Source organism: Balaenoptera ricei, chromosome 7, assembly GCF_028023285.1.
Source record: "Balaenoptera ricei isolate mBalRic1 chromosome 7, mBalRic1.hap2, whole genome shotgun sequence".
In the NCBI taxonomy this organism is placed as follows: domain Eukaryota; kingdom Metazoa; phylum Chordata; class Mammalia; order Artiodactyla; family Balaenopteridae; genus Balaenoptera; species Balaenoptera ricei.
Genome location: NC_082645.1, coordinates 113430106 through 113441642, shown reverse-complemented (window position 1 = coordinate 113441642; position 11537 = coordinate 113430106). Strand labels below are relative to the sequence as shown.

The following is an 11537-nucleotide window of genomic DNA, read 5'->3' as shown; positions in this document are numbered from 1 at the left end:
AAAATTAAATAAATCAATAAACTTCTGGCTTACAAAAAAAGTCACCATAAGAATTTATTTAGTTCCTAATTGTATGCAAAGCTATGCTAAGAATGAAATAAACAAAACAAGTATTAACCTTGTCTTCAAGGCGTTAAAGACATAAGGCATAACACAGAACAACAGTGATAGAAACAGAGGACTAAAAATAAGTGCATAAAATAATGATCACATCTGAAGGTAAGCCGAGATTGCCATTCATAATCTGGCTTAGTTAAATGTAATCACAATTTTGCACTGATCAGGAAACTGTCTTGATGGAAGGGGTAGGGAGAGTAGTTGGATATCACACAAAGTGACACGGTCTTAGAACTAGAGCTGTTTGTTAGATGGCTCACACCAGGCATCTACTCAGCAGAGGTGGGTCTACCGGAGGAGGAGAAAGCAAATGAAACGAGTCTTGGGTACCTAAACCTCATTATGTTTCTCAAAGAGCCTGTGCATTATGTTTCTCAAAGAGCATGCAATAAGGCATGGGACTTTATTAATCCAGGAACCTAACTTTTAATAATCTTATGAGATCATGGCTGCCAAACTTCCCCAAAGACTTGGTTGAACTTCTGGTACAAAATTTTTTATTCATCCTTTTGTTACTTTACTTTGCACTACTAGATCTGGAATAAATCCAATCTATGCCGTTTACTAACTGACTGAATTTACAAAAAATATTTCTCAGTTTCCTCATCTATGTTTCATAGGGTTCTTATGAGAATGAGTTCATGTGGGTACTCTGTAAATAGTAGCCAATTCTATTTACTTTTGATATTTTATTTTAATGTTTTTATTATTTTGTTTATTTATTTTTGGCGGCGTTGGGTCTTCGTTGCTGCACGCGGGCTTTCTCTAGTTGCGGTGCGCGGGGGCTACTCCTCGTTGTGGTGCGCAGGCTTCTCACTGAAGTGGCTTCTCTTGTTGCGGAGCACGGGCTCTAGGCACGCGGGCTTCAGTAGTTGTGGCACGTGGACTCAGTAGTTGTGTCTTGTGGGCTCCAGAGCGCAGGCTCAGTAGTTGTGGTGCACGGGCTTAGCTGCTCCGCGGCATGTGGGATCTTCCTGGACCAGGGCTCGAACCCGTGTCCCCTGCGTTGGCAGGCGGATTCTTAACCACTGCACCACCAGGGAAGCCCTTGATATTTTATTTTTATGCTACTCACATAAATGGTGAATAAATTTAGCCTGAGGGAGTCTGCAGTGAAGACAGCCCATATCTTAGCCTTTCCTTTTCAGGTTGACCCATTCTTATGCCTCAACCTATTATTGCTCCATCCTTGCTCCCTTCCAGGCAACACAGTTTAAGAAAATTATCACAAGAAATATGCTGGCTATGGAGAAGCTCACTCAGCATAAGGGAACCAGGTATATAAAATTCAAATGGCAGAATCCTCTCCTAGAACATGGTTCTATTACAGATCTTATGGGCTCTACGCCTTCTGCCAGAAAGAGTATACCTTACAAATTTAACTCCTAAATCATTAAAACTTTAGGCATTTTTGCCACAACTCTTTTTTCAGCAGTGTTAAGGGTGGGTTATCTCTGCATGAAAGGATGCTTAACATCACTAATCATTAGAGAAATACAAATCAAAACTACAATGAGGTATCACCTCACACCGGTCAGAATGGCCATCATCAAAAAAACTACAAACAATAAATGCTGGAGAGGGTGTGGAGAAAAGGGAACCCTCTTGCACTGTTGGTGGGAATGTAAATTGATACAGCCACTATGGAGAACAGTATGGAGGTTCCTTAAAAAACTAAAAGTAGAACTACCATACTACCCAGCAATCCGACTACTGGGCATATACCCTGAGAAAACCATAATTCAAAAGGAGTCATGTACCACAATGTTCATTGCAGCTCTATTTACAATAGCCAGGACATGGAAGCAACCTAAGTGTCCATCGACAGATGAATGGATAAAGAAGATGTGGTACATATATACAATGGAATATTACTCAGCCATAAAAAGAAACGAAACTGAGTTATCTGTAGTGAGGTGGATGGACCTAGAGACTGTCATACAGAGTGAAGTAAGTCAGAAAGAGAAAAACAAATACCATATGCTAACACATATATATGGAATCTAAAAAAAAAATGGTTCTTTAGAACCTAGGGGCAGGACAGGAATAAAGATGCAGACATAGAGAATGGACTTGAGGACACAGGAAGGGGGAAGGGTAAGCTGGGATGAAGTGAAAGAGTGGCATGGACATATATGTACACTATCAAATGTAAAATAGCTAGCTAGTGGGAAGCAGCCGCATAGCACAGGGAGATCAGCTCGGTGCTTTGTGTCCACCTAGAGGGGTGGGATAGGGAGGGTGGGAGGGAGACACAAGAGGAAGGAGATATGGGGATATAGGTATATGTAAAGCTGATTCACTTTGTTATACAGCAGAGACTAACACAACATTGTAGAGCAATTATACTCCAATAAAGATGTTAAAAAAAAAAAAAAGGGGTGGGTTATCTCGAATAAGAGGCAAAATAATTTACGTTCCTTAAAAAAAAAAAAAAAATCATTCTTATCTATTTTGGTTTCAGTCTCTAATATGAAGTGTTTGGCGTATGTTAAGATTTACATTCTTGCCAAGTCAGAGATTAAGTTTTCAGATATCACTCCAACAGTATTCCAAACTGTGTCTTAGGTATCTGATGGCATATATAAAATTGTTTCAGAAAATTTAAATACTAGAGATGGCAATCTTACTGGCAAAGCTCTATCCCTAGACAATCTAGATTAGAAGGAATATCTTCCCACATGCTCTATACTGACTTCAAATTTGTGTATGTGCTTAAACATATGCACACCTACAGAATTAACTATAAGACCTTTAAACTGTTCAGCTTCAATTCCTGGAAAAAAATTCCTTGCTTACAGTTAGCTGAGAGCTAGTTAATGAGAGATCATTCTAGTACTTCCAGAAGATTCTAGAAAAAGAAATACAACTCCAATATAAACTATTCCTGAAAAAGTATAACACAGTACAAAATTTTTAGCATTTTGATACATAACTGATATTTCTATTTTAAAATATTTTAAGGAAATCTGTACTTAAAAGCAAATCTCGAAGTTAACCACCGCTATGGCAACAAAGGGACTCTCTTTAATAGTCCTACCTTCAAAGAAAAGGAATAGATTGTACCTATTTAGAAGGATAATTTTGAAAAAAATTTTTTTCACTCTATTCCATATTTATTGTTAATTGAATGTGAGGCGAAAACAAAGATGCAGATAGAAGGAAGAATTGAAAAAACAAGGAAGTTACAGCATCCAGACACTGAGGCAGAAACAGAAAACAGCACATAGAGAATATGTATCAAATTGATATAAAATTGTGAATGGAGATATTGTAAAGATAATTTATGCATTTGGTGGTAACTATTTGATTGCTAGGGTTCCTTCAAATGCTAAGGATCTATGATGATGCAACACATTTCTATTCAAGAAACCATTTTTTTGTGGTCTAAAAAATATCTGCACCAAGAATCTCCCTCTGATCTTGTGAGATCCATCCATATCTGCAAGTAAATTAATGTATAAATTGAGAAATATTTAGCGTTATATTGTAAGCTTAAGTCATAGCAAAGATGATCACGGATATCGAAGATTATCTAATTTTAAGAAAGGTCTATATTAGATCATCAACTTGTTCACCATTATAGCAACTTAATTTTAACAAGTATATAAAAACTAATACTTCTATTAGCCTCTTTCTTCATTTTCCTTTCCGATGTGAAGATGAAATAATTCAGATTGTTCAATTCCAACTGAGTTTTCAGTCAATGCCAAGCACAGTACTGTACAGAGTTGTGATAATACATCTGCTGACTAGACTAATAACAATGGACCCACGAATCACCTAATTATTGGATAAAAAATAAACTAGGTTCATTTCAACTTGGCAAGAATGTTTTTCAATTTAATTTTCTATTTTTATCATATAGATTATGAACATATAACCCACAAATACCAGGAGAAAGAAATAGTGAAAATACTACAACTCCCTGGACTATCCTAAGAATAAAGGAGATAATATACATGAAAATGTTTAGTTTCCTACAAAGACAATTTCACCTTAGTTGCTGAAGTACAAATACGTGTTTACTGATATGTTTTCAGTATTTGTGTCCAATAAGTACACTTTAAAAGAAGTTTTAAAAATTAAGAAGAAATAAATCCTTAAAACACGATTCAAGGGGGCCAAATGTCTGTGGTTATTTTAAAAGTGACATTTAAAAGGGAAGAAATGATAAAATGGAGCGCACTAAGAAAGCAACCGATGACACATCAGAAAACATTTACTAATTCTTAGGATACAGGACAGAAACTTTCCAAATATTAAACTTAATAAGGAAATTTGAGAATAAAAATGTTCTATCAGAGCCACTCAGAAAGAAGGCGCTCTGAAGGAAAGGCATGGTAGAGAAAGCACTGGTCTATCCTGAGACCTGTTTTGAATTTCTGTTCTACCATTCAGCTCTATGACAACAGGAAGTTTTGTTAACAATTTTGGAATTCAATTTTCTTCTCTTTAAAAAAAATGGGAATACTGTTTATTTCTAAGGTTTTTTTCACCTTTAAAAATTATCACTCCAGGGAATTGACAACAATCTAAAATTAGAGAACTTGGTTTTAACTGCACCTCCTTAGACAAGTTGATTACATTTAATTTTCTTCATCCATGAAGTTTTAGACAAAGTTATCTCTAAAATCTTTTCCAGTTTCTACTTCTTATAAGAATCATATTATGAAGAAAAAAACAACAACAGCAACAGAACTCTGAATGGTCGCTTAGAAATAATGAGCACATAAGCAACTCATTAGCTGGATCTGAGTATCCTAGGTAGTAGAGATCTTAGCAAAGCCTAAAAGCAGCTCATGGAAGACATCTGCTGCTGAAACTGGGAATTGAGCACATGTGTCAGCTACAGTAAATACAAGGGCAGAAAAGAATTTTGATAATTAGAGAGCAAAGCACTGTCAGGTTAAAAATGGAAGAAAAACAGTTTTCACGAAAGCTCAACTTCCTGTGTGGCAGAATACACACACTAGGTGACTGATTTATGTGATATAAAATATAAAGTGACTAATAGGAACAGTTAGCAGCCGACAATGAATAGATAAAACAAAGGAAGAGACCATCATGAGTACGATTCTTTATACAGGCCAATAGTTACTAAGGGTACACCTAGAAGAATATAGTTTCCATATACAAATTATCTAGTTTTCCAATAAGAATTTTTAAAAAAACCTCCCTGAATAGCAATAATAAAACCATTTGTGTCTGGTTTTCAACTGTGTCTAAACTCTAGAACAAAAATAAGGAAAGGTTAGCATCACAGGTTGGCTAGAATGATACGCCAAAGATGACAGGAAGGAAACAGAACTATTCAACTTCTATTTTGCTTCCATCTTTTGTCTCAGGAGAATGCTTTTTAGACCAGAAAGATAGAAGGTAATGTTAAGACTGATCAAAATGCAAAACAGGTGAAGAGACTGGGTGCCTTAAATGAGTTCAAGTCTCTAAGCTAAATGAATCACTTCCCTGAAACAGAACTTGTGAATATAATTGTAGAACCACTGTTGACAAATCTGAGCAAAAACAGAAAATGGCAAAGGTACAAAAGGACTGGGATTCCCTGGTGGCGCAGTTGTTGAGAATCTGCGGTTGAGAATCTGCCTGCCAATGCAGGGGACACGGGTTCGAGCCCTGGTCTGGGAAGATCCCACATGCTGCGGAGCAATTAGGCCCGCGAGCCACAACTACTGAGCCTGCGCGTCTGGAGCTTGTGCTCCGCAACAAGAGAGGCCGCGACAGTGAGAGGCCCGTGCACCGCGATGAACAGTGGCCCCCGCTCGCCGCAACTAGAGAAAGCCCTCGCACAGAAACGAAGACCCAACACAGCCAAAATAAATAAATAAATAAATAACGTTCCCTTAAAAAAAAAAAAAAAAAAAAAAAAGATACAAAAGGACTGTACGTGGCTAAATATTCCAATGTTCAAAAAGAGATAGGACTCAAGAAATTTAAACTATGGAGTCTGTTGTAGATCTTTTGAAAAAATGTGGAATAGCTTAACACAAATAGGTTTTATCAGATCTCAGAAAAGGAATCAATGAACATGTGATACTTCTATGAATTTACTAAAAACAATAATAACCAATTAACCACATAATCTGTTTTAGAGGTACCAGACTAGTAGATCTGTATAAATACTACGTTTTTAGGATTTAGTGAAAGTTCTCTAGTGTCTTTGTGAACAAGTTAGACAAATGAGGGTTAGAGGTAATACAGTGAAGGAGATTAGTATTTTGTTGAACAACCTCATTCAACAAAACTGACTGGTGTAAGGAGAAACCTATTAACATGCTATATGGATGTGTGCTTTGCTGTTTTATTCAACATTTTTATCCACAATAGGAAAAAAATATTTAGTGCCTGCAGTAACTTCCTATCTTGTATCTTAGAGAAGGTCCTCTAACCAGTTCACAGTGGAGTACATATTTGTTAGAAAAAATATATATATATACCTATACCAAAGATTAAAAGTACATGAAGCTCACCTTACATGTACCTTCAGAACTTATTTTACTGTGTAATTTCATCACAAGTAAACTCTAATAAGCAGTGCCCAAAAACGAGCTGAAAGAAATACTTTTAATTTTCCTATGTTGCATTTTAAGATAAAGTACCTCAGCGAAAAGAAACAGTGTATATGAGATTGGAGAGAAGAACTATTGTAAGAAGTACTACTGCATCTACCACCACTAACTATTACAATTGCCACTACTCATACACACTTGAATAGCGCTTACTAGTGCCAAATACTGTTCGAAGGGCTTTAGACCTATTAATTCACTTAACTGTCAAAAAACAGTCTTAGGTACTATTACTATACCCTTAGGAATCCGAAGTTCAAAGACGCTAAGTAACAAGCCCAAAGTCACTCAGCTAGTAAGTGACAGGGCCAAGATTCAATCCTGGCAGACTGGTTTCAGAGTGTGTCCTCTAAATCACAACCATACTATAATATAATGCCAAGGGCATCTCCAAATCTGCAAATTTTTCACTCTTTTGCATTTAAACAAAACCTAATACCTTTCACTCTCATTAAAGAGCTTCAAGAACTCTGCAAGTCTGTGTGAGAGATAGCATCCCATTTGAATTACCAGTATACATGGGAAGAGGACTACTGCTTCTCAAAGAGCATCTCAGACTCTCAAAACATACTGGCTTCTTCTTCAGAGGAACAGTACTAACTTTATTGTTATATGGTCCTCACTCTGAACCTAGACATACTTCCTCAGATATTTAGTTTCTGTTTAATTACTAACTACAAATAGAAATGGAATATAAATAGAATCAGAAGTTAGAAATTATTACCTGAAGAGAATGAACCCAAGTGATTCTACTGCTGCCCTCCTGACATCGTCGTTAACATCACTTACCTAGGAAAAAATTTCAAGGATAATTACATTATACTACATGCATCCTATTACTACATTCATTACATTACTAGAATAAACTGATAGGAGAGGCCCACATCATTTAAATGTAAACTAGATCTCATTAGCATATTACCGTAGCCACCTCCCTAATTCATGGTTTCACTTTCAGCAGTTTCAGTTACCCACAGTCAACTGTGGTTTGAATATTTATTAAATGGAAAATTCCAGAAATAAACAACTCATAAGTTTTAAATTGCATGTCATTCTGAGTATTGTAATGAAATCTCACGCCATCCCACTCTGTCCCGCCTGGGATGTAAATCATCCCTTTGTTCAGTGTATCCAAGTTGTATATGCTATCCACACACTAGTCACATAGTAGCCCTCTCAGTTATCAGATCGATGCGGTATTGCAGTGCTTATATTCAAATAACCTTTATTTTACCTAATAATGGCCCCAAAGCACAGGAGTAGTGATGCTGCAATTCAGGTATTCTCTTACTGTGCCTAATTTATAAGTTAAACTTTATTACAGTTATGTATGTATGTACGTATGTATATGAAAAAACATAGTATATGTACTATCCGTGGTTTCAGGCATCCCCTGGGGGTCTTGGAACATATACTCCGTGGGTAAGGGGGGACTACTGTATTCCTCTATTAGAATGTCTTACCCCAATTAAGAAAAATTCATCTGAGAATTTCTTCATTTCAAGGCTTAGAAGCCTTTATAGTTTGGTGAAGTTTAAGATGCAGGGCTACTTGTAAAGACTATTTCAGCTCTACCATAGCTTTTGTGGGCCACGTTGAAAATCTAACCATTCCTTCAATGTTGTTTTCAAAACCATATGTCCTAAACTCAAGCAAAATACAACCATCTATAACATACCACATGCTGCACTGATAAGTAATAAATTATTAATAAATACTGTGTCATGTGAATATCTCTAGGAAGAAAGAAATAATAATAGCTCTAAACCCTTTCTGCATGGGAAGATGACCTTGGGTCTACCATCTCCCAGCACCAAGATGGTAGAAACCTACTGCGTTAAGACATATGGAACGTCCACTGTGTTATCAGGCAACATTATTTATCACTGAAAAACTGTACCTGGATTGGGTGACTCTGAGTGGAAAAAGCCTGTTGGAAAACATGGGCATTGGCTTTCCTGTGCAACGTGTCTCTTGTCATAGAGCATGTCCCCTAGGGGTACCTGGAAGCTAACTTCACAGGCTGTAAAAAGAAGTCGTTCCTATTGTTCATTAGATTTCCCTACCTGGGGTGGCTGCACACATTCACATGGTCTTTTTTTTTTTAAACACAATAAAAGAGTTTAATAAGGTGTCCAGTTTACAAAATAAATCTATAAAAATCAATAGCTTTTGTTTTACACCAATAATAACCTGGCAGAAAATGTAATGGGAGGAAAATTCCATACACAATCATAACAATAAATATGAAATACCCAGGAACAATTCTCCTGAGGTGTGTTGAAGTCCTAGACGAATGCTTTACAATTTATTTGCAGACGGGAAGACATATCATGTTCCTTAAAGGGAGCAGCTGATATGCAGTTTGAATTTTCTGTGTTGTAACTCTCATTACACTTGTATTAATTTGTTCTGGCATCTGTATTCCCCATGACACTGTAAGCTCAATGATGCCAAAGACTCCGAGTCATTCCCTGCTGTGTTCTAGTGCATGTCCAAGTTCCTGGATCCATTCACATGGGCTTGTCCCTTATAAATGAGGGTGTCCCTTGGAATAGAGTTTCAGAAGTTGCCCCTAAATGACTTTAAGGACTTTCATTCAAATAGACACACTGTTATCCTTTCCTGTATCCTTCTGAAAAGCTAAGTGAACCTGGCGCTAGGTTACGGCTGACTGTGCTCCATGAATGAGAATCTGAACCTGGGGCCGCTGGTGGTAGTGATGTGGTGTGGGTGTGCAGTCATCAGCACATTTAGTGTCTGTCTGCAAACTTTCTCTTCCATGTCTATCCAAGAAAGGTCAGAGTACTTACAGCAACGTGTAGCAGGCGGCGAATAGCTTTGTTGTTACCTGAACCACAATAAGCCATGGCCACGGTATACATTCCAGATCGTCGAAGAATTGGATCCTAAGAAATAATTCAATGTCAATCATCAACTTATTTCAGATAGTAACTTCTAAAGGCTTAGTTTCATCCATCAGGGGAGTTGGTTTTAGGTAAGAAATGATGAACTCAAGGAGCACCATTTTGTGGTTGGCAGTTCTCTAAACAAACGGAGAATTAAAAGACACTAATATGGTATTAGTTAACGGCTTTTAATTCCCAATATTCTGTGCAACATGCCTATGCTGCCTCACACTTTTTAGAAAGTATAAACTCAAGCCCAATACCAACACTCACTGCCCTATGATTCTCAACTTCCATTTGTCAAACAACAAAGAAGCTTGCTTCTAATTCTGCATTCTAACTTGCTTTTCACCTTACCACTTAATTCTTGGGCACTGAGCATTGAGTGGAAGAGATACGGAGTCTGACAGTTGAGCAAAATAATTAGTAGTTTTATCAATAAACTATAGCAGTGGATGTTTTTATCAGATTACAGAGGACAGTACCGTTTACCACTGACTACCTACCATATACAATGCCACTGTAAAAACAAAACAAAAGGCAAAGGAAAAAAATCTCACCCAAATAAATAAGTATAGAGATTGGCACTGTTTTTTGATGAAAAAACAATGAAATAAACTTTATATCTTATTAAATGATTATGAAATCATCCCCAAAACATTATTTCTAAAAGAAATCAACTTATATATTTCTAAAGAACTTTTCTAAATCTGCTTATTTGAAAATCACTGAAGTCTTGATTAAATTTAAAATTCTCAAATTAGCCCTGCTCACCTCTTTTAATCAGTGTTTTTCTTTCCTAAATTCTATTAGGCTTTATATATCTTTTGAGAAGTTTTATCAACAAATGTGCCTAAGAGTTCTGATAGGAATAGAGACAATTTCCAGTAAAGGTTAAGTGTTTCTGTAAATGCTGGATATAATAACCAGAGGGTGAGGAAATGCAGGGAAAAAGGGATGAATAATATGTGATCTCACCTTATCACGGCAGAGAGATTCAATGAGAGCATCAGCCTCTTCCATCCTCCCGTACATCACTAATGCTATGCCAACTGCAAGACCACGTAGAATCTTCTCATGTTGAGTTTCCTGTGCATAGCCAACCATGTCCTCAATAGCCTGGGCATTTTTAGAGCCCAACATAACCAAACCTAGGGCCAGGCCAGCTGCTTCCCCTAGTGAGTGAAAAGCAAAACATTAAAGAATAAGAGTCATGTATGTAAAGTAAATAAAACATATCCTATTGGAAGTGCTAACTATTAGCATCAACTATCAAAACAACCATTAGCTTCTGAGAGCCTTTTTTCAAGTCATCAGATATAAAGAAGAATAGTTTATGTGGAAGTACATCCATATATTTACAGCTATTTTCCTTTTAAATCTTGATAGGATACACTACCAAATCCTACAGTGATTTCAAAGGAGACATTATGGCAATATTTTTTCTACATTATCACCAAGCAGTATAGACAGCCCCAGGATACAAGCAGATCACTCTAATAAACTTCTATTTACAAAAGTCAGTTATACAGACATACACACAAGATATACCATTTTAAAAAGCCTATATATCACAAAACATATTTTTATAAGATGAGTTTGATAAATGGGGCAAATAGAGAAATCTATTAGATTTTTAAGAGACCACAAAATATAGGTAGAAAACAAATATTACAGTTACATTAATTAATCCTAGAGTTTGTCATCTTTGGAAAGAATCACTTACCTGTCACAGCATCATCCTGATAAAGGTTTGTTTTTAGCAAATCATACACATCCTGGCGTGCAGTCCCCATGGCAGCCAAACCAAGGCCCAGACTGCCACCATGTCGAACAATCTAAAGAAAAAGGATGGGCTCCAATTATTTGGTACACTGCACTTAAAATCCAAGCTTTCATTCAAATTTCAAAATACATTGTGATATTA

The 11537-nt window shown here is 36.7% G+C and overlaps 1 protein-coding gene across 2 annotated transcripts in view; it reads right to left on the bottom strand.

Annotated features, from left to right (window-relative positions):
• PSMD1 (proteasome 26S subunit, non-ATPase 1) overlaps positions 1 to 11537 on the bottom strand; it is a 103658-nt gene that overhangs the window by 69913 nt on the left and 22208 nt on the right. For both annotated transcript variants that reach the window (XM_059928917.1, XM_059928918.1), the window contains 4 exons: positions 11337 to 11448; positions 10589 to 10785; positions 9515 to 9610; positions 7426 to 7490 (listed from right to left, as the gene is read on the bottom strand). In XM_059928917.1, the coding sequence (XP_059784900.1) occupies positions 7426 to 7490; positions 9515 to 9610; positions 10589 to 10785; positions 11337 to 11448 (470 nt within the window). The remainder of the gene's footprint in view (positions 1 to 7425; positions 7491 to 9514; positions 9611 to 10588; positions 10786 to 11336; positions 11449 to 11537) is intronic.